The sequence below is a fragment of the Rattus rattus genome, chromosome 6, assembly GCF_011064425.1.
Source record: "Rattus rattus isolate New Zealand chromosome 6, Rrattus_CSIRO_v1, whole genome shotgun sequence".
Taxonomy (NCBI): domain Eukaryota; kingdom Metazoa; phylum Chordata; class Mammalia; order Rodentia; family Muridae; genus Rattus; species Rattus rattus.
This window is the reverse complement of record NC_046159.1, coordinates 6,490,943-6,517,369: the sequence shown is the minus strand read 5'-3', so window position 1 is coordinate 6,517,369 and position 26,427 is coordinate 6,490,943. Positions and strand designations below refer to the sequence as shown.

The 26,427-nt window shown below is 38.7% G+C and overlaps 1 protein-coding gene across 9 annotated transcripts in view; it reads left to right on the top strand.

Annotated features, from left to right (window-relative positions):
• The window catches only part of Caprin2 (caprin family member 2), a 53,572-nt gene that overhangs the window by 20,249 nt on the left and 6,896 nt on the right, over nucleotides 1-26,427 (top strand). For 6 of the 9 annotated variants that reach the window (XM_032905442.1, XM_032905437.1, XM_032905436.1 and 3 more), the window contains exons 6-15: nucleotides 938-1,020; nucleotides 4,044-4,199; nucleotides 6,383-6,426; nucleotides 7,478-8,134; nucleotides 10,568-10,690; nucleotides 12,954-13,023; nucleotides 14,055-14,119; nucleotides 16,926-17,027; nucleotides 18,730-18,864; nucleotides 24,509-24,677. In XM_032905442.1, coding sequence (XP_032761333.1) covers nucleotides 938-1,020; nucleotides 4,044-4,199; nucleotides 6,383-6,426; nucleotides 7,478-8,134; nucleotides 10,568-10,690; nucleotides 12,954-13,023; nucleotides 14,055-14,119; nucleotides 16,926-17,027; nucleotides 18,730-18,864; nucleotides 24,509-24,677 — 1,604 coding nt within the window. The remainder of the gene's footprint in view (nucleotides 1-937; nucleotides 1,021-4,043; nucleotides 4,200-6,382; nucleotides 6,427-7,477; nucleotides 8,135-10,567; nucleotides 10,691-12,953; nucleotides 13,024-14,054; nucleotides 14,120-16,925; nucleotides 17,028-18,729; nucleotides 18,865-24,508; nucleotides 24,678-26,427) is intronic. The other 3 variants (XM_032905441.1, XM_032905440.1, XM_032905443.1) reach the window with 3 other exon arrangements.

Below are 26,427 nucleotides of genomic sequence, written 5' to 3'. Positions count from 1 at the left end.
ATTGTCTTAACACTAAAGACAAGGATTTTAAAAATATTTCTTGGCTGGGTGTGGTGAGACCCTTTCTCAAAAACAAGCAAGCAAACAAACAATGAAAACAACAAAAAGCGGGGTTGGGGATTTAGCTCAGTGGTAGAGCGCTTGCCTAGGAAGCGAAGGCCCTGGGTTCGGTCCCCAGCTCCAAAAAAAAAAAAAAAAAAAAAAAAAAAAAAAAAAACAACAAAAGCTTGATAATTCTTTTAACCCCATGTAGATATTAATTAATCCTGATTATAAATGAATTAATAATTTAAAACTGTATAATTGAGGCTACCTGATATTTCCTCCCATAATTAGCCACTGTTTTTATATTGGAATAATCAGCTGACAGATCTTTGTGCTTTTGCTTTGTTAAATATGGATTGGTCCAACTCTTTGTTAGCTGTAGAAGCAGAACTAAGCTGAATTCAGCTGTTATAAAATTAGCCTGATGTCAGGGAGAGAGAAGCTGGCTAAGCTCGCTCCGGGCCTCTGCTCTGCTGCGTTGCCACCTGCTTGTTGGTCGCTTCCTTCTCACTTCCGTTGGTTTGGGTAGTGGAGCTTTTTTCAAGTTGAAAACAAGCTACCCTCTATAAAGTGATCTTAGATGAAGCTTTGAGTGTTTTATTTCAAAGTTATTGCTGAGATACATATTCGATAACTAATGATACTGCACTGGTAGTTTAAACTCTTATCTTCCCTGATAGTTGTGTTTGGTAAAATCTCTTTATTCATTTTAAGTAAAACATTATCTTGATAAATAATTATAAAATTCAATATTTTCTTCCAAATAGTAAAGGGGTAACAGCATATTTGCGTATCGTGACTTTTAATGGTTATATTTCATACATTGTAGTGCTCTTCACGTATAAGCGTATGTCTAAAGTCACTCTGTTCTGCTGCTGCTTTTCCTTGTCAGTGTTGAAGACCAGATGGAGCAGTCATCCTTGTACTTTTGGGACCTTTTGGAAGGTAGTGAGAAAGCAGTGGTAGGAACAACATGTGAGTTTTTTCTACTTTGGACTTAGGCAGTAAATAATAAACTTTTTGTCTAGAAGTTTAGCATGATATTGAGGGTCTAAACTGTGTCAGTCTATCAGAACTTACACGTCTGACAATGCTGCATTTTCATTGGAAAAATGGTCCATTATGTAAAAGTAGTTACTGCACATTCCTATTTACTAAGAAAGAACTAGCAACATTTGAAGTGACAACCAGTATGATTTGGGAATAAAATCTAAGTACTAGTTCTGACTTCAATACTGGTTTAATCATGTTGAGGTTCAGTTTCATATTCTGAATAGGGGTACATGTTCTATTATTTAGTAGGTCATCGTAAGAAATGACCAATATGTGTCTAGTATGTTTGTTGAACAGTTAAATGACCACATTCTAATGGCCAGACATACAATATGAAGTACATACTTTAGGATCATGAAAACTCCCTAGAAGTTGATGAACATTTTTGTTATTAGTTAATTTCTTCCTTTTTAGAAAATATCCCAAGTTTGGGGCTGGTGATATGACTTAGTAAAGTGCTTGCCATGACAGCATAAAACCTGAATTTGATCCCTTAGTACCTGTGTAAAAAAAGACTGGTCATGTATGGCTAAAATCCCATTGCTGGGGAGATGAAAACAGGAAGACCCCTGGGACATGCTGCTTATCCAGTGTAGCTGAATCAACAAGCTCCAAGTTTAACGGAGAGTGATTGAGAAAGACCCCTGATACTGACCAGTAGCCTCCATTGGCATGTACACTTACCAATATACACATACAAATATACAGACCTACAGAGAAAATACCCATGTCTGTACAATTACCAAGATTTGTGACTCTGTTTAAAACTTAAATTACAAGTGAAAGTTTATATTTTTAATCTTTGCGTGATGAAATGCATCCCTAGTCAGTCAGGAAGCAGAGCTTGAGCCCAAGAATTCAGAGTTATTCTGAGCAACATGGAAAATCCTGTCTTGAAAAAGAAACAGAAAACAAAAATAAAGAAAAAAGTGACTTAGAAAAGATCTTGCCACTTCCTTATAAAATTAAGTGTGTACTTATTGTATAGCCAAACAGTTACATGTCTAGAACCCCAGAGAAATGAAAGCATGTGCTCACTTAAGTACCTGTATATGTTTATACTGCCTATTCATAGTGGTTTTTAATTGGAGTCAGTGTAGTTACATGGCAGTAAATTGATAAAATATGGTATATTTGTCTAGTAGATTTTTAGCAAATAAGAAAAGAAATGGTTGAGTATCATGGCTCATGCCTGTAATCTCAGCACTTGGGAGGCAGAGATCATTACAAGATCATTACAAGTTTGAGGCCAGCTTGATCTACACAGTTAGTTCTAATCCAGCTAGAACTACATTGTGAGATCTTAGGTCAGAACAAACAAAAACCAAAACCCCAAAACAGACAGTAACAACCGAAAAACTACTAATACGTACAAGAGCATGGATGAATCTCAGTGTAATTATGATTAGTAAAAGAAGCCAGATAGTACATGAGTATATAGCATATGACTTCATTTATAATGGAATTCTAGAAAAGGTCACTAGTTGCTAGGGGAGGGGACTAATTTAAGAAGACCTTGAGAGATTTGGTAGGTGATAAAAATGCTTTAAAATTGTGGTTCTGTTGATGGTAGCATGACTTTGTATCTGTTAAAGTTATGTATTTGAAGTAGGTGAAAAACTTTTTTGTAAGTAATACTTCAAAGCTGACTAAAATATAGCCATGGTGGTGCATGCCTATAATCCCAGCATCTAGGTGGCTGAATCAGGAGAATTGCTGTGAATCTGAGGCCAGCCTAGCCTACAAAGTGAGACCCTGTTTCCAAAAACCCAAAAGGCTGATTAAAAAAAGAATCAATGTTATTTTCTCAGTTAGGGTTTCCATTGCTGTAAAGAAACACTATGACCAAGGCAACACTTATAATGTACAACATTTAATTGGGGCTGGCTTACAGGTTCTAAGGTACAGCCCATTATCATCATGGCAGGAAGCATGGCAGCTCCAGGCAGGCATGGTGCTGGAGAAGCTGAGAGTTCTACATCTTTTTCAAAGGCGAAGAGGAGAAGATTATTTTCCAGGCAGCTAGGAGAGAGGTCTCAAAGCCCACCCCACAGTAACACACTTCCCCCAACAAAGCCACACCTACTTCTACAAGGTCACACCTCCTAATACTGCCATTCCCTGAGCCAGGCATATTCAAACCGCCACAGTTATAAATCTCCAATGAATAATAGACACAGACCAAGTATAAATGTTTTGCCTGATTTGGAATTGAATTTTATTGGGTGTTTAAAATAAAATACATTCAACTTTGATATTATTTTTATGATTTAAAAAAGAAAACTATTTAGTGCCAGTATGTTAGGAGTGACAGAGACAATATAACTTGAGTGATATATTAGTGAAAGATTTTTGTAGTTTCAAAATACTTAGCCAGATCTAGTGAATCAAGCCTATAATCCCATCCTGTAGGGGGCTAAAGCAGGAGAATAACCAATTTGAGACTATTTAGTGAGATTTAGTCTCCAAATAGAAAAACAAAAACAGAAGTGTCCAAGATAAGGTTTCCTATTGGTTATGATTGAGGTACTAGGTTTTAATTATGCAAATTCTTAATGAATGGTTAACACAGTATAGTGTCTTGGTGGCAGTTGGTAAAAATGTCTCAGCTCAGGGAATATATGCATTGTTAAGCTCTTTGATTAAGTTCATTGATTTTTAGTCATCTTTCAAATAGTGGAAATAGAAACCCAGAGAAACTTAAGCGATTTGTTAAATATCTAGTCTCATCTTTTTTGTTTGTATTGATTCATCATGAAGTGTAAAGATGAATTACTCTTTTATTTTTCTGGTTCAGCTAAATTCCAGGTATCATTCCCCACCCCCTTGCTGGCCCTTTCTAGTGATGGTTAACTGTAAGCAGGATAACACTGAGAATCTTATTCTCCATAGCTTTCAGTGAATTCATAAGTTATATGCTAACCAACCTAATTATTCTTTCTTAGACAAACATGTGAAAGACCTGCTGTCCAAATTGCTGCACTCAGGTTATTTTGAAAGTGTCCCAGTTCTCAGGAATTCTAAGGAAAAAACAGAAGAAATGTTAATGCAGTCAGAAAAGAGAAAGCAGTTACTGAAGACTGAGTCTATCAATGAGTCAGGTTTGTTGTAATCTTTGAAGTTCTTTAGCTTGCTGTTTTTTGAGACAGGGTATAACTATGTAGCCCAGGTTGGTTGGACTTGCCAATTTATAGTAGGCTGGTTTTGAGCTTGGAAGATTGTCCTGCTTCTACTTCTGAGTACTGGAATTAATAAGTTTGTACCAGGACTCCTGTTTTGTTTTGTTTTTAGATTTTGCTTATAATACGAAGAGTTGGTTACATTATGACCCGTCATCCTGTATTCCTAATAGCGCTTATGCTCCCTCTTTGTGGAGTTGGTTACATTATGACACATATGAAGAGTTGGTTACATTATGACCCGTCATCCTGTATTCCTAATAGCGCTTATGCTCCCTCTTTGTGGAGTTGGTTACATTATGACACATATGAAGAGTTGGTTACATTATGATCGTCACCTGTATCCTAATAGCGCTTATGCTCCCTCTTTGTGGAGTTGGTTACATTATGACACATATGAAGAGTTGGTTACATTATGATCGTCACCTGTATCCTAATAGGGCTTTCACTCCCTCTTTGTGGTTTCCTTCTGCTTTCACAGCACAGACTCCATTGTAGAGATCACATCTCCTACTGCACTTTAAAGCCATTGTTTTGAAATGATTTAGTTTCTATTTTGTTGAAAGAACACATTAGGTTAAAACAAGGCATTTGTGAAACTTTAACAAATCTCTTTGTTAAACTATAATAGGATAATTCCATTTATAGTATAGTTTGAATTTAAGTCAGCAGAAAACAGTATTTTGTTGAGGAATGTAAATTTGGGTTCAGTTATTGATTTAGGGGAAAAGAAACAAAATGGGGGTTTGGAGATTTAGCGTAGTGGTGGAGCTGGGTATGGTGCTGCATGGCTTTAATCCAAGCACTCCAAAGGCAGGCAGATCTCTGTGAGTTTGAGGTCAGTCTACTCTAGGAAATGAGTTTCAGAACAGCCAGGGCCTGTCTTGAAACAAACAAACAGAAAGAAAGAAAGAAAATCAAATATATTACTTGATAAGCCATTTATTTCCTTCTTCCTCTTTTTAAGAATTTGTTTTTATTTGGCAAGGTCTTATGTAGCCCAGACTGGCCTTAAATTTACTATATAACTAGGGTGTCCTTGAACTTTTGATCCTCCTGCCTCTGTCTCCCCAGTACTAGAATTAAAAGTTTGTACTCAGTTGCCTACTTTATATCATATTAGGAATCTAATGCTTTGTGCATAGTAGGCAAAAATAAGCAAGCTACATTCCCAGTCCTATTACTTCACTGATTCTGCTAGGACTATGCTAGGAAATGAAGCCTCCTCAAATGCTGGAATATGCTTCCAGAATCAGATGGTCAGGAGAAGAAGCAAGCATCCTAGGAGTCCTGGAGTCTTCTCTTAAGGTCCAGTGCTTCCGTGTCTCCTTCTCTTACCGCTCCTGACCACAGGATGGTTTGGCAGAGGCTCCATTTCAAGCAGAGATAACTGATTGGTCTTTGTAAACTTTACTTGTCATTACAGTTTTTTTTTTTTTCTTTTTTTTTTTTTTTTCCGGAGCTGGGGGCCGAACCCAGGGCCTTGTGCTTTCTAGGCAAGCGCTCTACCACTGGGCTAAATCCCCAACCCTCTGTCATACAGTTTTAATAGGGCTATCTGTGGTAGAAGGAGATAGTTGAGGGCAGCCTGGTCTACAGAGCAAGTTCTAGGACAACAGGGCTATAGAGAAAACTTGTCTCACAAAACCATACCAAACAAACCAACCAAACAAAAAGCAAACGAAATATTTCTAACTGGGTATGATGGTCCATACTTGAATCCCAGCTGGCAGGACTACATGATGAGACCCTTACCTTAAAGAAATGAGGTTTTAATGGAAACTTGACTTCAGTCAATACCTTATATAGGAGAAATGCTAGCTTCAATTTTAATTATCCCTAGAACCCATTCCTTTTTCCTTTTTTTTGTGCTCCACTCCTTGTACATGCTGTGCAAGTACTCTACCACTGAGCTATAAAACCAGGCCCTCCACATACTTCTGACCAATAAACAAGAGATGAAACCGTCCAGCTATGACTATATATAATTGTATTAATTCTTTCTCTCTTCTTCTGAGTCCTTTGAAATTCCTGGCTGGAATGAATTACAGGTATAATAGGAAAACTTAGAACTTGTATTTATTAATAACTTTTTATCTTCCTAGAATCTCTGAAGGAACTTGTACAGCCAGAGATACAGCCGCAGGAGGTAAGAAGCGATCAGGTCCTTTGCTGAGGTTTTCACCTTTCATCTGTTACTTGTGGTTTATAGTCTGAAGCTTGGGCAGACAGACTGAACTTGAACCTTGCCTTGCGGTTTATTAGCTTAGTGTCTGGCTGGATTGTTGTTCTCTTCTATGTAGTAAAGAGGAGGTGAGAGCTAATGGGGCTAGTCTGATAAATGGTGATCTGTTCAGCATTAGCTATTGCTGTTTTAAACCCTTATGTCAGACTTTAAGGATATACAGAATTTTTTTGATCAGAATTTACATCATAGCAGAAAAGAGTGTTTACTCTTTGAAAGTGACATTGACATTTGTGGATATTGAAGAGAATCAGAGAACCAGATGTACAATATAATAGATAATGGGAGCAAAATAGAGAAGATCTGGGAACTGCGGAGACATACAGATAAAAGTATAATCTCATAATTGAATTATCCTGACAGTGACTTTTAAAGGAAGGTGACAGGTATGTGAAAGACTCAGTCTGGCAAAGGCAAAGTTGCCTTGGAAAAGGGACTTCCTAAAGTAATTGTGGTGCCATATCATGTAATTTCTTTTAGTCTTAAATGGGTCATAGATTTCTACTTTTGAAGTATCAAAGTTTACATTTCTGTTAATTGAGGAGGAGTAGATATAAAAATAGGCCAGTTTCTCCAACTAGAATAAGGATACTAATGGAATATGAATACTAATAGAGTTGAACATTCCATTCAGAGTCTATGCATTTTTTGTTTTCTTTTTTGTTTTTTTCTTTTCTTTTATTGGATATTTTCTTTATTTACATTTCAGATGTTATCCCCTGAGTCTATGCATTTAAAAAAACTTTTTTTAAAAGATTTATTTATTTTATTTATGAGTAGCTGTTTTCAGACACACCAGAAGAGGGCATCAGATCCTATTACAGATGGTTGTGAGTTACCATGTGGTTTCTGGGAATTGAACTCAGGACCTCTGGAAGAGCAGTCAGTGCTCTTAACCATTGAGCCATCTCTCCAGCCATCTCTCTGAAGTACATTGTTTATTTCTCTGACTTAGTTTCTTAACAGACGCTATATGACAGAAGTAAATTTTTCAAGAAAACAAGAAAATGAAGAACAATCCTGGGAAGCAGATTATGCTAGGAAACCAGGTCTCCTCAAATGCTGGAATACACTTCCAGAACCAGATGGTCAGGAGAAGAAGAAGGAGTCCTTGGAGTCCTGGGAGTCTTCTCTTAAGTCTCAGGAGGTATCCAAGCCTGTGGTGTCTTTGGAACAGGAGAAGCTCAGGCCAACATTACAGGAAGAGCAGAAGCAGCAGATTTCCATGGCACCTGTCAGTCAATGGAAGCCAGAAAGCCCTAAGTCCAAAGTGGGCAGCCCTCAAGAAGAGCAGAATGTACAGGAGACGCCAAAGCCGTGGGTGGTTCAGCCACAGAAAGAACAAGATCCAAAGAAGCTACCTCCTGGATCCTGGGCAGTATCTGTGCAGAGTGAACAGAGTGGCAGCAGATCCTGGACCACTCCTGTGTGCAGAGAACAGGCTTCAGTGCAGCCTGGGACTCCAGTATCCTGGGAAAACAATGCTGAGAACCAGAAACACTCCTTAGTACCACAATCACAGATCTCTCTGAAGTCCTGGGGAGCAGCTTCAGCAGGCCTCTTACCAAATGACAAGGTCCCTCCCAGGAAGTTAAATGTAGAGCCCAAAGATGTGAGTAGATTTCTGTGTCTGCCTCATTCTGTTGATGATAAGATCTCAGGTGTGAGGTTTATATGGAATGATCCTTGGCTATAATCTTTGCTAGTATTGGTTGTCAAATTGTGTTATTATATATAATTAATTATAATTATAAATTACTTAAATTATAAATTACTTAATATTGCTTATGAAGCAAACATCACTTTGTTTTTTTTTCGTCAGGAACTTTCTGATCAAGTCTTTAGTCATCTAATAGTGTGAAGAATCTTTTCTTTGGAGAGATCAAAGCATCAGAATTTTATATAAACAAACTACTTCTCAATGCTGCCTTATAGAAAGAGAATTTTAGAATTGTCCTTTTTTTTTTTTCTTCCCCAAATAAGATTTTGCTGTCTTGGAACTTGCTTTGTATATCAGCCTGGCCTTGAACTCACAGAGATCTGCCAACCTCTCCCTCCAGAGTGCTGGGATTAAAGGCTTATGCCACCACACCTGGATTTTGTTTTTGTTTTTGAGACAAGATCTCATTATGCAGCTCTGGCTGGCTTGGAACTCAGTATATAGACCAGTCTTGCCTTAAAATTCATAGAGATCCGCTTGCCTTAGCCTCCTAAGTGCTAGGATTGGAGGCATGTACCGCCACTCCTGACTTTTTCCATTTTCTTTGCCTTGTCTTTCTTCTCTTCAAGTCCTAATTTTGTTCTCTCCTTTTGGTTTTTTTTTTTTTTACAGGTGCTAATGTTTTTATATTATTCCTGCCCTTGTAGAAATTTGACAGCTACACCTTATTAACTGATAGCATGTAATAGTAATTGCATGATTGCTGTTTTTGAGAAGCATATTAAAAACCCAGGTTAATACTCCACTAAAGCTGTTTAAAACAAAACAAAACAGCAAAACTCTAATTTGAGAGTTTGAGGCCAACCTTGTCTACATACAGCAAGTTCCACATCAATTAGTGCTGCATAGTGAGAGCCTGTCCTAAAACTAAACAAAAGCAAACAAACACATAGAAAACCAAACCAGTCAACCAATCAAAAAACCCCACTGGGTTGATTTTTGTTGTGGTTTTTTTTTTTTTTTTTTTTTTTTTTTTTGTTTTTTTGTAGATCCACTAGGCATTTGAACCTTTATCATACTAGAATATTGATCTCCTCATATTTTGAATGATATTGAAAACCAGGGATATTTAATTGTAAAAGCCCAAACATACTGATTTGCTTTTTATGGGACAGGCAGTATTGTATTGAAGTTTTAGGCTCTTTCAGTAACTAAGAGGACACTCACTTCTCTTTGAACAGCTGACCTCAGCTATAAAGAATATGGTTAATGGCTAGAGAGTGGCTCAGTAGTTAAGATCACTCACTGACTGTTCTTCCAGAAGAGTCTGGAGTTTGTTTCCTGGCATTATTAATGGCAGTTCATACCACATGTAATTTCAATTTCATTGAGTTCTAGGTACCTGATGCCTTTTAGCCTTTGCATGCACCAAGCACATAAATGGTATACACATACACACAGACAAAAAACACATGTATGAGGCTGGAGAGATGGCTCAGAGGTTAAGAGCACCCAGCTGCTCTTCCAGAGGTCATGAGTTCAATTCCCAGCAACGACATGGTGGCTCACAACCATCTGTAAAAGAGATCCGATGCCCTCTTCTGGTGTATCTGAAGACAGCTACAGTGTGTCAAATAAAATAAAATAAAATAAATAAAGGAAGAACAACTTTAAATTGTTAGGGTAAATGTAAGATGTCTTATCCTGAGAGCTTTTAACAACAGAAACCTCCATGAGTATACTTTTTAATTAAATATAATAAAGTACTTTTTCTTTTCTATTGTTTATATATTGTATATGTATATACCTATATAGTATGTATAAATATTTTAATGTTTCTAAAATCATATGTGTCTTAAAATGAGATACATACTTAATGTGATAATAGTATTCTTGTTTTGATGAGAAACATATCATTGGTATGTGTCATAGTCAGTGGATTCTCATCACAGAGAACAAATGGGAATGACTATCTATAATGAAACACTTTTAAGGAAGGCCCTTTATTCTGTGTCCTTTTAGAAAGAGATTTCTCTAGCTGGGTGTGGTGGTGCATGCCTTTACAGCACTCTGGAAGCAGAGGCAGGCAGATCTCTGTGAGTTTGAGGCCAGCCTGGTCTACAAAGTGAGTCTAGGAGAGCCAGGGCTATTATATAGAGAAACCAGTCTTGAAAAACCAAAAGAAAAAAAAAAAAGACTGCTTTATGTTTTAGAAAGATTTTTATTAAAGTTGTTTTGAAAGAGGAAAACTGAAATTAATTAGAAAATGGATTTATGTGAGAATTCTTACTGTGGTAAATCTAATATTTCCATCTGATTTCCTGAAGATGTACTAGTAATGTGAACTTCCTGGTGAGTTTCATACATGGTGGGTTTGTCTTGCAGGTGCCTAAGCCCATGCCTCAGCCTATAGACTCTTCCTCTCCCTTTCCAAAGGATCCAGCATTGAGGAAAGAAAAACTGCAGGACCTCATGACCCAGATTCAAGGAACTTGTAACTTTATGCAAGTATGAGCTGTGTTATTTTATTTTTTGTTTTGTTTTGACTTTAGTGGGGGTTTTTTTGTGCTGTTTCTTGACAATTTCTTACGTTATAGTGTATCTTGATCATATCCAGTTCAAATACCCCTGTACCATGGCCCCTTGTATCCACCCATACTTCCCAGTCCCACCTTCATATTCTCTCCCCCCTCTTAAAAAAACCCAACATAGCCTTTAGTTAGTGCTGTCTGCATGTGTGAGTGTGGGCTCATTTACCAGAGCAAAAGCAATTTACTCACTGCTACAGACCTAAAGAAAAGTGATATATGTCCCAACTCCTATGCTGTGTTTCCTTCCCCTCATGCATGATAGAACCCCAGAAGCTATCAAGGGGTGCTAGCTCCTCAGCTAGGGGTAGAACTTCACGAGTCCCCATCTCATCCATGCTGGAATATTGACTGGCTTGGATTTCAGCAGATCACCATAGCTTCTATGAGTTTGTGAGTGCAAAAGCTATGTCCTATCCAGAAGAGAGCATTTCACGACCCTCTTCCCTCTCTGGGTCTTGCATTCTTTCTGTGCTTTCCTCTGGGATATTCCCTGAACTCTGAAGGAGTAAAGCTTAGCATTCAAGTCACTCTACACACTTTGACCACTTAGGAGTTTATGCATTGACTGCTGCTCACTGCCAAAAAGCGTCTCTGACCAAGGATGAAGTAGTTCTAATCTGTGGGTATAAATACAAGTTTTTAAATGGCAGTTTGATAAAAACCCACTTATCAAAAGAATAGTAGCAGTTTTTCTTACTAGGGCCTCTGGTCCTGGAAGCCCTAAGTCTTGAGCATACAGTATCAGGGTCAAATTATTTCCTGTGGCACAGGCATAAAGTTCAACCCAGAAATGGTTGGCTACTCCCATAACTTCCCTGTCACACATCTTGTTTATGAGCCATTTTAAAAATGAATCTTAAGTGATATTTGTGGAACTAGTAACTTGTATATGAAACATCTTGTTGAAATTCTCAAGACTCTAGATCCCGTTATGTAGACTGGCGTCCTGGTTCTGCAGTTTTCTGCTATCTGGCCGAGTCAGTTCACTCTCTGCTTTGTGGTTGCTATTGTTTTTAATGTGAAAAAAGTTGTAGTCTCTACTTCCCAAGTTTGTTATGTGTAAAGGCAATAATTAAGCATGTCAAAAACATCATGTGTATAAGTCCCAGGACTGCTGTGAATCTTTGGTAGATATATTAAAACTGAGAACCTGTTTGCTGCTTCGTGTTTCCAGTCCCACTGCCTAAAAAAATTATGAGACACCATCACTTGTCTTCAAAGGTATAGAAGACTGGAAACTTGTGCTAAATTAATCGTTAAATTATGAAAAAGACCATTTTCCTCTTGAAGATAGGGTCTCCTCACTGTGCATCTTTGCTAGCCTGGTACTCAAAGTGGAGACCAGGATGGTCTTGAATTCATAGAGATCAACTTGCTTCTGCCTCCCAGGGGCTAGAAATAAAGACATGTATCACCAATCCATTATGAAATGCTGTGTTTTATTAAATTATATGACACAGACTCTTTAGAAATTTCAGAACAGCATTCTATTACTGAGGCTGACTACTGGAATAAACAAAGTGCATTTAAACAGTGGAGATACGTCTTGAGCTTTGGCTGTGGGCCTGGGTGTAAACACCAGTCCTATTTCTTGACAGCTGAATAGCTTAAGCCAGGTTCTTTCTTTAATTTCCAGCTTTCTAGTTTTCAAAGTGAAAGATAATTTGATTATCTTTCATTTTATTTCAAGATGAATCAGAGAAGTAAGATGCTTTCTTCAAATTTCTAGCTTCAGCAAACAGAGTCTGGGAGGTTTTCTTGAGAACTCTTATACACAATTATGAGAAGGCAATAGTTTCTCATCATAAAATGTTTACCAGCATAACCATTAAGTGGTTGAGATAAAAATAAGTAGCCCCTCTCATTTGTTAGTTATAATAAAAATTTAAGTTCAGTCTAGACTAGACTAAGACTAACATTTTATGCTTAAGACTCAGTCAGGCATGCATATCTAAAATGGGCCTTAGAATCCTGTTCTAGTTTTAATACTTGACCCAATCTTGAGGTTTGACAGTGACTTTAGGGTTCAGTTTTGACTCTTCAACTTGTTAACATCACAAAGAAGGAATTAGCTAGTTGCCTGCAGCTTAGCTGGCATCTTTAGTAATAGCTATGGTCAGTACAGTGAACTACTTATTAAACCATCTGTGTTTCTTTTTGCTATCTAAAATCTTCTCTAGGAGTCTGTTCTAGATGTCGACACACCCTCAAGTGCAATTCCATCTTCTCAGCCGCCTTCAGCTTCGCCAGGTAACCCACTAGGAACATAATAACGCTAAAGACTTACACAGCTTTTGAGCTAACAGTCATTTATGAATCATTCACTCGCTCCAGATAGCTTAAGTGTTTGTTAATTTATTGCCATTAGGACATAAGAATCCTTTAGTAACATATTTATATTTGTTAGAAAATGTAATGTCCTCGGATGGGCAAATAAAGATGTCTAACAGCTGCCTTAGCCATTTTCTATGTTCTTTTTGGGGTTGTGGTTTCTGAGTTCAACCTACTTGACCTTTGAGCTGTAAATCTAGTGTGCAGGCTTTTGGGTCATCCTGGCTGACAGGATTACCTCAGTAATACTTAGAATAATGACTGTCATGGTAACAAATGATGGAGCCTGAATCCAACACTGGTGTACCATGATCAAAACTATGGTCCAAATGTAAGCATTGAAGAGCTGCTAAAGTGATGCTATAATGCTGGTAAAGCAAGAATAGTTCACATTAGTTAACAGAAGTGATGGATACTAATGAGTGAAATCAAACTGAAAACTATATACTTGTAAAAAGAATATTAATATGTATAACCACAGTGGAGAAATCCAAACAAACAGATGACCAGCTAAGACTTATTAAGAAGGTTATGTGTATTAGTTAGTGACAGCTCACTCTTCCAGAATATTGTCCCCAATAATTTTTTTTCTTTTTTCTTTTTTTTCCGGAGGAGCTGGGGACTGAACCCAGGGCCTTGCACTTGCTAGGCAAGCGCTCTACCACTGAGCTAAATCCCCAACCCCCCCCCCCCAATAATTTTTCAAGTCATAGTTTTGTTTTTTTTTTTTTTGTGGAAGCTTTGGAATGTTGGTTTTACCCATATAACCTTAGAACATCTCCATGTAATTTGGAATTAGTGTTTCTGACTAGTATCCAGTCTGCTCTCTTCAAAGTTGTAATAGGAACTTGCTCTTCTAATTGACACTTACTTTGTAAAGAGTAAACTTTGTTTTGTTAAATTTATATATATTAACTTTTCTCTCCCCTTAATTGTTTGGTTTTCTTTAGTCTCTACAGTATCTGCAGGACAAAACTTGTCCAACCAAAGTGATTTTCTTCAAGAGCCATCAAAGGTAACTTACTTGACACTCTTCTTTGCTGTATGGGGAGGACATCTTACTTTGGCAAGAGTAATCAGACTTATTCTGATATATCTGATTGAGAAAAGAATTTTTTTTTATCTTAGACCAATTAGAAGAGCATATTGTGTGTGTGTGTGTGTGTGTGTGTGTGTGTGTGTGTGTGTGTGTGTGTGTGTGTGCGCGCGCGCGTGTGCGCGCTATTATTAGAGACAAAGTCTCTTATATAGCCCAGTCTGACCTTGAATTCACTTTGCAGCATAGGCTAGTTTAGACCTTGTGTGTGATCATCGTGCCTCAGGAGTGCTGGAATGTTGGCCTGCGCTAGAATGACCAGTAGCATTTGTCTTTTAATAACCTTCTAGGTGAGTCTGCATACTTACACTTAAAACCACTGGTCCCAAACACCCTTACTCACCAATACTTTGGAGGCAAGAGTAATTGCAGTTTATAGATAAATACTAATATAAATGTTTTGTTGTCGTTAAGTAACATGTTTTTGTCCCCTATGGTGCTGGACATTGGAGACATCGAGCTTCTGTGGTCGCTGGCCAGGCAAGAGCTCTGCCACTGAGTTACACCTGAGACTCTATTAAGTGAAACTTAAATAAAATGTGTATTTTAAGCCAGGGTTTTGCTCTGTAGTCCAGGGTAGTCATGAACTTGTCTTCTAGCCCTGGGGCAATGTATGCGTTCCACTGGACTGGCTTCCAGTCTTTTTAACTTAACTGTTACGGTTAACAAAGAACTATTAGGGTTAACTGTTTAGCTAACAAAGGAGGGTTAAATTAGAGTTTCTGGGATTCTCCTTCTACACAAGTATAGCCCAACAGCAACCAGTCCCACTTATGATGGGTAGTACTTAATTTAAAGTACTAAGAAAAAGCATGATTTTAGAACACTCATAATTCTCATATTTTGGTTAGTTATTAATCATGTAAATTAGTATATAAACTGTTCTAAAGTGTTAAAATAAATTCTCCTGAACTCTTTTTGAGAAGTGGAGGTTAGATGGAGCAGGATCTGGCAATATAGCTCTGATTGGCCTTGTGGACCAGTCTGGCCTTTCAAATTTTTCTGGGGTTTGGGTGTGTGTGTGTGTGCGTGCCTGCCTTGCCTGCCTGCGTGCAAGTATATCTGTGAACGTGCATGCATGCACACACACAGACTCATGATTCTTTCTGTGCCTGTTGTTTATTTTATTTGTTGTTGGAGGCAAGGTCGGCCACCGTAACTCAGTTAGCCTAGAACTACGTAGTTGAGGAAGATGACCTTCAACTCTTGGTCATTCTGACTCTGCTTCCCTAGTGCTGGGATAATAGGCATGTGCTATCACATTTGTCTATACGCTTTTCTTAAATTGACCTTCTGCCTCTCCTGAGGTAGGAGCATACTATGAAAGTCCCTTTAGCAGTTTATAGAAACGTAACAACTGCTCTGATATTTGGATACCACTCAGCTGATTTCTGGTTCTCCTGTGATATTACTGGAGCTTCTGAGACCTATGGAGAAGTATTCGGATGCAGGACTGGGTGCATAAGCACTTAGTTATCATCACTGTTAGATTATTTTAGGTATCTCTTATATTTTAATCAACGTTTGTGATGTAGGTTTTCTTCTAAACCGCGTTTGTTGTTTTATTGTTAAGTTGTCACAGCCTTTGTGCTTGTTCCTAGTTTTTATTTTATACCTGCTTCTTACTCCTAATTTTTTCTTAGAACTTTGATGCTGTTTTGATCTGTGTAGAGCTTATCTTTTTTTTTTTTTTAATCCTTTTGCCTGTCTCTGTAAGGCATGCAAAGCCTTCAGACCAAAAGCCTGATTAGATCTGTGCATAGCTTGATAGCATGCACTGCTAACAAGCTACAATGTGTCAGCCACATTGCAGATCTGGCACTAGATTTTTCTGGACCAAGAATTTGGTTTAACATGTTCTGTTATTGAACTTTATTTATTTTTCTGATCTTGGACAGATTACTTCACCTTTCTTTGTTCTGCTGCTGCTGCTGTTGCTGCTTCTTCTCCTCCTCCTGATCTTCTTCTTCCTCCCCCTCCTCACTGCTCCCTCACCCCACCCCATGTGTGCGTGCCTGTCCTGGAATTCACTCTGTAGACCAGGCTGGCCTCAAATTCAGAGATCCGCCTGCCTCAGCCTCTGCCTCCACAGTGCTGGGATTAAAGGCATGGGTCACCATTGCCTGACTGCCACTGCTGCTCTTTTTTTGGGTGGGGGGGGGTCAAGATTTTTTTTTTTTTATTGAGTATTTCTTATATACATTTCGAGTGTTATTCCCTTTCCCGGTTTCCGGGTAAACATCCCCCCCCTCCCTTCCTTATGTGTGTTCCCTCCCAACCTCCCCCATTACCGCCCTCCCCCCAAAAGTCTAGTTCACTGGGGGTTCAGGCTTAACAGGACCCAGGGCTTCCCCTAAGATTTTTGACATAGGGTTTTTCTATGTAGTCCTGGCTATCCTGGAACTTTCTCTGTATACCAGGCTAGGCTGGCCTTAAACTCTGAGATCTGCCAACCTCAGCTTCCCAAGTGTGGGTTTAAAGGTGTGCATCACTACTCTTTGTATGCCTAACTGTTCTTGCTTCTTGATAACACTAAAGTGAAGGTAATTATGCTTACTCCATGTTTGTTAGGATAAATTATATTAATATATATATAGTGCATTTAGCATACTGCATGGTACCACTGCGTGCCAGTGAAACTTAACATATCAAGAAGTCTAGGGCCCAGGAAATATGAAGTGAACACAGTATATGTTGACAATCTTTCTATCTTCCTTGTGTCTAGGCTTCTTCTCCAGTTACTTGTAGCTCGAATGCTTGCTTGGTTACTACTGATCAGGCTTCTCTGGGATCTGAAACAGAGTTTATGACCTCAGAGACCCCTGAGGTAATGAGATACATTGTCTTAATTTCTTTGCTATCTCAAAGAATTGCAGAATGAGCTTATGAGTTACTGGCATGATTGATGGAATTAAAGTGTTTGTATTTATTAATATAGTTATTACCTTTTGTAGATGTTGTGGTCCTAGAACATACAAAGGTCACTATTGTGGCTTTGCCATGTATATAGAATTAATAGTACATATCTTACCTGATATAATAAATATACTTAGAATTATCATTTTTAATTTGTTTAAAGATTTATTCATTTTGTTTCATGCATATATGTATGTGTACCACATTGTGTTTGGTGCCCAACGGGCTTAGAAGAGGACATTAGTTCCTGTAACTGAAGTTATGTAGCTGCTAGGAATTGAACCTAGGTCCTCTGCAAGAGCAACAAGGTCTCTTAATTGCTGAGCCATCGCTCCTGCCTCTCTATTACTGTTTTCTGAGATGATTTCCTGTAGCACAGGCTGGCCTTCAATTCCTGATCCTTTTGCTTCTACTTCTCAAGTGTTGGGATTATAAAGCGTATGGCCAAGCTTAGTCAATTTATTAATGTATTTTAATAAGTAATATACAGGGCTGGAGAGATGGTTTAGTGATTAAGAATGTGTACTGATTTTGGAGAGAAGCCAAGTCGTCTTAAGCCCCAGCACTCATCTTGTAGCTCACAACTACCTGTAACTCCAGCCTCAGAATCTGGGCACTTGCACTCCTGTGCACAGACAGATATATTCACACACATACAGACTTAAAAATAAAGTAAATCTCTATAACTAGCAAAGCATTGGGTTTCCTTATGGCATTTTAAATGTAGAATAAAGAAAAGCTTCAGGTCGACTTAGGAGAAATCAATCACATAACTGAAGATTTGGTTTTTACAGTGTTCATAGCACTGACTGAGTTGGAATGAGTTAACAGTCTTCCTGGCTCATCTTATCAAAAGCATTTTGACAGTATGAGGTTTGTGAATGTAGTTCTACATTTCAATCTTTACTCTTTGAACAAATCCTTGAGCTAGATAGTCATGGATGGGATGAATTGGGAGGAATTTAATAACTATTAGGTTATAATTTAAACTAATAAATGAGAGTTCATTATAGAATGTAAAAAAACATGGATGATTCGTCTTTATAGTGCTTACTTGCTCTAAATTAAGAGAGCTGGCTTTTTGACAAAGAAAAAGTGATTTCCCCCTCCCTCTCCCCTCCCCCGCCAAGAGACCTATAATGGTCTGATTTCTAATCTGGTTGAGATTGGGCTTTATGTTATATTAATTTGACTTTATAGGTAAGGATTACTTAAATTAGATGAAAATTGTTTTTTTTTAAGTCACAGAACTTAGGAAACTACTAATTTTTTTTTAAATAAAGAATTAATACTAAGGAGCTAACTAACCCAAAGTTTTTCTTAAACTCAGTCTTTGCATGTATTTGGAGTAATACTGGATTATTATTTGGAAAGCTGGTGGGAAGTTGAGAACCCCTTGTGTGACACTTTCTTTGTCAGCGTCCTATCAAAGCAAATGTACTGTGCATCCTCAGCAGTCTCGATTTGAAATTGTAAGCAAACGCTGCTCTCTGCATTCCTGTGTTCCCCTGTCACCCTAAAGAACTTGCTGACTTGTGTCAGCTTGGGGCTTAGTGCAAGTCAACCTCCTGGCCTGTGGCAAGTATGGCTGATGTCGCATTTCTCCTCCACAGATGGTGGCTCCCCCCTGCAAGCCAGCATCTGCACTTGGTTCTCCAAATCCTCCACTGTCGAAGGGCTTCCAGTTACCTCCTGCAAGTGGGAGCTCGGCAGCCATTAGCACAGCACCCTTTCAGGCCATGCAGACAGTGAGTAAGGAAGGGAAATGATGGCTGTGGAAGAGCTGAGGGTTCTCCCACACCTAGCTTTGGTCCCGGATGAGATGTTTGCTTTCATGTTGCTCTGTTGGGGCTGTTGGAGTTTAAATTTGTCACTGTTGTGATGGAGTATTAAATCTACAACCTCCAGAACTTTCAAGAAGTATTTTTTTAATTGAAAATAGATTTTTCATACAGTATATTCTGATTGTTTTCCTTTCCCTTACTCTTCCTAGGTCTTCCCACTTACACTCCTATCCAGTCCACACCCTTTCTATCTCTTTCAAAAATGAACAGGCATCTAAGTAATGATGATAAAGTAAAATAAAAAAACAAACAAATTGGAATATGGCAAAACTCCAAACAAGAAAAGAGCCAAAGAAAAAGCACAGGAAATGCATTTAGAAGTAGAGATGCATACAGGAGTCTATTAACAATCCCCAAACTGGAAGCCATAGTACATACACAGATGCACGCACGCTTGTGCACAAAGGAACTGTGAAATAGGAAAATGTCTTGACTTAACATGATATAGAGAATCCAAAGATGCTATTGCATTTATTTTGCGTTGGCTAGTCCCTGCTGGGTGTGGGGCCTATACTCTAAGAGTGATTTGTTTAAGGACTATTTTTATCAGAGCCTTGTTTCTTCTCTGAAAATTAGCAGACAAAGCCTTGAACCCATGTGAAAATGAATGTGGTTGATCCCTAATACTCTTTCCACAAAAGGAATACGTGGGTGGTAAACATTGTTTTGGCAACAGTTACGTGTAATATTAATCATTACTGATACTGCATTACTAAAGGTTCCAGCTTTAATAACTTGAAGTAGGATATAAATTAATTAAAATTCATTTAATTTTATTTTAGTCTCATTCTGGTTCACAGAGTTTCAGGTTCAGATTTGTGTGTGTTCTGAAAATGTATTCCTCTATAAATTGTAGTGTAAAACTTTTTTAAGAAGATACTATTGCAGGGGCTGGAGAAGTGGCTCAGATTTGATTTCTGAGACCTACTTGGTGGCTTACAGATGTCTGTAATGTTCTGTAACATCCATTGGATCCCACATCCTCTTGTGGCCTTTCTAGGCAGCAGCTATAGACATGGTGCAAACAATATGAGGCCAACATGTACACACACCAAGGAAAATCTTTATAAAGGAAAAGAGAGGAAAGATAGTGTGACACTAGAGTGTGTGTCTTTAGGAGAGAAAACCACTCAGTAGGGGAGTAAGGGCCTTTGTTGTTGGTGCTGCCTGCTTCACACCAGCACCTGGGGAGCAATGATAGTGGGTGAGCAGTGTCCAGCAGGCCCAGAGCAGGGCTGCTGAACTCAGCAGCAGGAATTCACAGACCCTCCTCCTATGGCTGAACTGTTTGAGGGTCTTTTTCTCCTTGCTTTTTCTACTTTCCCTGGCAGTCTCCTAATATTAGGATTCAAATTTATTTTTCTTTTGTCTAATCAAAAGCAGACAGTGTCTCATCACATGATGAAATAGAATGGTTCAGTAGGTATTACCTATTGCAGTACAGTCTAACCTGTCAGACCAGTCCACTCGGTTTGTCTTGTGTTTGTCCACTCGGTTTTGTCATAGTGCCTCTTTGTTGATGGCTCCCTGTCTGTTCTCCCTTTTTGAAGCCTACCCAGTAAAACAGGTTCTGTTGTATATTGATTGTTTAGCTCCTGTGTAAACAACACAGAGACATCAGATTTTTTTATCAAGCTGCTGGTACTGTGCTGGGCAGGTTCTAAGCTCTTCTAACCCAACTGGTCTGTTAATAACCAGATAAATGTCCCATTACCTGCCAACTGAGTCTTGCTCTGTTCCATGTGTGTCCTCAGGGCAATCTTCTCTTGGTCCTCATGGTTGATCCTGTTGCATGGTGATCTCTTTCTTTTCCTCTCCTTTGTCCTCTCTCCTTGTGATCCCTGTCTGAGATTCCCTCACTTGATCTGAATTTCTGTCCTCCTCTCTCCTGCCCAGTTACAGGCGCTCTAGCTTTTTATTCATCAATCAGGTACTATTGAGGAACATTCTTTACAGAACATTGGTCAATACAATGCCCATGTCCAGACTGGAGAACAGAACTCAGTATCTGAATACACACAAGACACACAAGACAAACCCCAACAGTTCAATAAAAGTCTCTCTCTTTCTTTTAAGTTCAATAAAAGTCTCTTTCTCTTCTAAACTAAAATAAGAACAATTATAAAAAACTATTATGTAAGAGTGACAGTGTCTAGTCCATTTGTATATATCAATTTAGGAGAAAGTACTCTATTATCTGTTCTATCTTGGTGAGTTCAGCGTTCTGCACCTAAATCATTTTCTATCATAACTTGTATTACCAACCCAAAAACATCTTCTTATACCTAAACATATTTTCTTAAATTCTAAACAAGTTCAACTTTTATTGTAAGACTATAACTATGTAGTCTTCAGAGACTTGAGAAGGTATAAAGAATATCTGTGTATATAGGAAGTACAGCGCAAACACCTTTCAAAACTATAGAAATGTCAGAGACATCGGCTGCCTAGACAGTCCCCAAAACTTCTGTATAACATTGGAGCATCTATCTTCAGCCTTTGGGCCCAGAATTATCTGGTAGATTTTTTATTTGTGAAGCAGAAATGGCTTGCCTACCTTGTCTTTGCAAAGCTCGTCAGTTGACTTTCCTGCGTCTCTGTTTTTTTTTTTTTTTTTTTTGGTCCATTTTGGACACCATACTGTCAGCAGTTGAAATAAGGATAATTTCTTGTTCAATGGCTAGCTTGCTTCTTTTGAAGCAAACGCCATACAGAGGTTCTTCAATGCTCATCATCATCTTTGAAGTAGAAATGAGGTGCTGCCAGGGGCTGATATGTCTCATTGTCAAAAAAGCCTTAAAATAGTAAAAGATCTTTAAGTGCATTTTCTGTGGATCTCTGAGGTTTTTGAAGACTGTCTGTCTGTCTGTCTATCTATCTATCTATCTATCTATCTATCTATCTATCTACCTACCTACCTATCATATATTTGAATAGACAAACATTGCTCATTTTTAGATATTTATATGTTCAACCAAGGGAATATATTTCTGTAATAAACTAGACTAGTGTCTAACATGGCCATAGTATGTTTTAACCAAATATAACCTTAATTTCTAGCATTCTGTTCTAATCTTTTGGCTCCTTCCCATTCTTTGGCTTGTCTGTCTTTACCTGTGTCTCACTTTTCTCTCTGCAATCTGTCTCTGTAAAACTGTCTCCTCTCTCTGCACCTCAAGTGGCTTCCCTTTCTTCTCTCTTCTCATGAGAGTTGGGCATATTTTATTTTGTCAAATCTTTCTGTAATTTATCACTTTGTCTGCCATTGAATTAGATAGCACTTTCAAACATGGGAGCTTCCTTCTACCAACTAACTTTACCTTCATTGTTTGGGATTAAAGATGGTGTACTATGGTCATGCCTATATTACAGCCAGAGGGATTAAAGATGTGTGTTAAGGTCTGAGCCACACAACAACTAGAAACAGTTTTTTTCAGTAAATAACACAAACAATACAGTGTTGGGGTTCACAGTATAATCAAATATTCTGCAACACTTCTCTAATCAAAATTCAAAGCAATATAAATCTATTGTTATAAACAGAAATATTTAGAAATCTGACAGACTTATGATAGAATAAATATGTCGTAAAACACTAACAGTAGCTTTTGACCAGGTTTATAGTATCAGAAATGGAATCCCTCCTGTGGTACGGACTTCATATCCAGTCAGAAAACAGCAGGTTACCCTAGTAAACATTATGCCATGATAGCACCATTGGTTCATTTTGCCAGGTTGATATTATAACATGCAGGGCCCATCACCAGATGAGACTCGATGTCTTTTCTCCTCTAGTAGCTCCAACAGCAACTTCTGGCACTATGTATGGTATATCCAGAAGGGAGAGAATTTCTTAGTTTGATTTCTCTTATGTCCCGCATCCAAGTGAGTGGTATCTTTATCAGTAGGGGCCTACTATCTAGTTGTGGTTGGCAATGCAGAGCAGTGGCAATACCCTGTGTGGTTTGGAGCATTCTGGACCAGTGACTCAGAGGGAGGAACTCCTTAGTATGGTACTGTATATTTATATGATACAGGGTTTCACTGTAGCCCTGCCTTGACCTGGAACTCCAGTGTAGACCAGGCTGGCTTTAAATTCAGAGATGTTCATGTCTCTGCCTTCCAAGTTCTGAGGTCAAAGTCATCCAATATTATACCCTGACATAGGAATAATTTCTTATACTGTGTAGAAGCATCATCTGTCAATAAAAAGCCGATATAGCCCATTAGCAAAAGGCAGGAAGTAGAAGGTGGTAGTTCTAGTAGAGAGATTGGAACCCTCAGAGATAGAGGCAAGAGATTCACCCCACACTCAAAAGAAGTCAGATGTATGAAACTGAGCAGAGGTATCTAGCCATGTGGTAGACATAGAATAGTTTTAAGTAGGTTAATAAATCACAAGCTATTATTACCTTGAAGCAACTCAGTTACCTGGAAGAAGGCAACTGGTGAGACATTGAGATCAGAATGGTCTGTGGGCTCTTGTCTGTAGGGCATTGTCTTGATTGCAAATTGATGTAAGAGGACTCAGATAGCCCTTCTACCTCCCTATGGGGTGTGTGTGTGTGTGTGTGTGTGTGTGTGTGTGTGTGTGTGTGTGAGAGAGAGAGAGAGAGAGAGAGAGAGAGAGAGAGAGAGAGAGAGACAGAGTGTGAGAGAGAGAGGGAGAGAGAGAGAGAGAGAGTGTGAGAGAGAGAGGGAGAGAGGGAGAGAGAGAGGGTGAAGAGAGAGAGATCCTCTATGGTTTCTATTCTACTTCTGCCTCTACAACATTACTTATTCTAGGTAGAAGCGAAACCATTATTTCTTTTCAAAAGCAATATTACTTACTATTTTCATGTGCAAATCATGCATGTGGAGGTCAGAGGACAATTACAATGGAGTTAGTTCTTCCTACCACTTTTAAATGGATTAACTCAGGTCACTAAGGTTGCTCAGTAAACGTCTTTACACAGGGAGCCATCTAATCTTTTCACAATTGTTTTGTAACTTGCTTGTTTCACTTAGTGTAATGTTTTTGATATGTAATATACATCATATTTTCATTGTTTTTATGGCTGAATGATACTTAATGTACTTGTCTCATTTCATTTGATTTTTTGACGTTTTACTGTTAGGAGTAATGTTGCTCAGCTCATATCTGCTCAAGTCTTGATTTCTACTTCTTTTGGGACAGTATCTGGACATTATGGTGGGTTTACATTTTCTTCACAAGGAACCATCATCTGTTCCCCAGTGCTTGTGCCAGCTTACCTTTCCAGCAGTAATAAGATTAGTTTCCCCCGCTCCCTCTTTAGTCTTGCTTTCCATCAATGGTGGGCCCAGTGGGTTTGAAGGGAAACCCCACAGTGGTCTTGGTTTACATTTCCCTGATGACTAAGGATGATCAGGCTTTCTTGTTCTTAATAGTTGTTTGTTGTCTTTGAAGAAATGTCGGTTCAAGTCCTTTGCTCATCTAATGCCTTAGGATCTGGTACAGTTGTACAGATGTTATTGAGACACTTCCTCTGAACCATACCCAGTGCTTTTGTGTGCTCTTTCCTTTAAGGTATTTAATGTTAATGCACCTCTGCCTCCACGGAAAGAACAAGCAATGAAAGAATCTCCTTATTCATCTGGCTACAGTCAAAGTTTTACTTCATCAAGTACACAGACAGTATCCCAATGTCAGCTCCCAGCTGTACACGTGGAGCAGACAACCCAACCTCCAGAGACTGGTAAGACCTCTGCATAAGTGCCACATGCCATCTTGGTGCTTTACTGGAGTACCCTCTATAGTGTCCTCTATAGACTTAGACAGCAGCTTTTTAAGTAAACAGTCTGTAAACAGGCCTTACAGCTGGAAGCGTTTATCTCTTTAATGTTTCTCTGGTAGTAAGAAGTAGTTGATGTCTTTTCCTCTGTTTAATTAAGTTTACCTCTAGCGGTGAATTAGTTAAGCTCCCAGAGGGTCTCATTCACGTATGTGCTACACCCTCCCAAGAGCTCTGTGGATTCATGAATGAAAGATAGACACACACTAGCTAATTTTTATATGCCTTGACTAGCTTAAGGGTTGTGGACTTCTAAACCTCCATGCAGCTAGCACACATTTCCCTCTTGTATTCTTGGCTTAACATCTTTTAAAATCTACATTTCATCTCTGTGACCCTGTTGCTTTCTGGGGAGCCCCCTCATAGGACTGCATTTCCTTTCCACCTATATTGTTGAGTGATTTCTCTCCTGCAGCTCTCAAATCTGATCCCTTTGCCTCTAAGTCATGGCCATTCTCTTTCTCCCCTTTTTCCTGGTCCCTTGCCTGTGCAATCTCAAAGTCCTTGCAGCCGTTGGTTATATGGCAATTCCTTAATTATCTTTCTTTTTTTCTTTTTTTCAGAGCTGGGGACCAAACCCAGGGCCTTGCGCTTGCTAGGCAAGTGCTTTACCACTGAGCTAAATCCCCAACCTTTTTTTTTTAAAGATTTATTCATTTATTATATATAAGTACACTGTCACTATCTTCAAACACACCAAAAGAGGGCATCAGATCTTATTACAGATGGCTGTGAGCCACCATGTGGTTGCTGGGATTTGAACTCAGGACCTCTGGAAGAGCAGTCAGTGTGTTTAACCGCTGAGCCATCTCTCCAGCCCAATTCCTTAATTATCAGTCAAAGCCATGTGGGGACAGGGGACCCTAAAGTGTGGAAGTGTGGCTTTTGGAAATAAGACAAAGCGTTAGCGCCAATTCCCAACATTTACCTGCTAATTTAACTTTGAGATTCCTTTTGTTTGTCTTAGTTTTGTTTTCTTCAAGACAGGGTTTCTCTGTGTAGCTCTGGGTATCCTGGAACTTGCTTTATTGACCAGGCTGGTCTTGAACTCAGAGATCTCCTTGCTTTTGTCTCCTGAGGATTTAAGTTGTGTATCACTGTGCCGGGCCCTTGCCCTTTCTTAAGTATATGCATGTTTTGCTTGCATGCATGTTTATGTACCGTGTGTGTGCCTGATACCCCCAGAGGTTAGAAAATGACATCAGACCTCCTGCACCTGGAGCTATAGATGATTGTGATGATCACATGGGCACTGGGCATGGAGCCTGTAAGAGAAATAAGTGCTCTTAACTGTGGAGCCATCTCTCCAGTCCCTAATTGGGGCTATGGGGAGGTAGAACTTGAGTGGCTGTTTTAGCTGTGTTGACTCTTGGTTTCAAGTTTGATTGTAGGGTTACTTAGACAGAGGCCAAGCAGACAGGGCTTCTAAATGCCTTGGTGTAGATTGTGAAGCTATTGTTTTACACTGTGTTACGCTTTAAGTACAGATGATAGATTTAATAGAAAATAAAAACTGAAATGAGATAAATGCTATTGTACTGTTAGCTCAGAGAAAGTTTTAATCTTTTAAAGCTGTTTTGAATGGTAAAAGCACAGGTAACCTTTTTAAATTTTTTGTTTAATTATTTCCTTTGTTAAAATTTACTACCTTCCT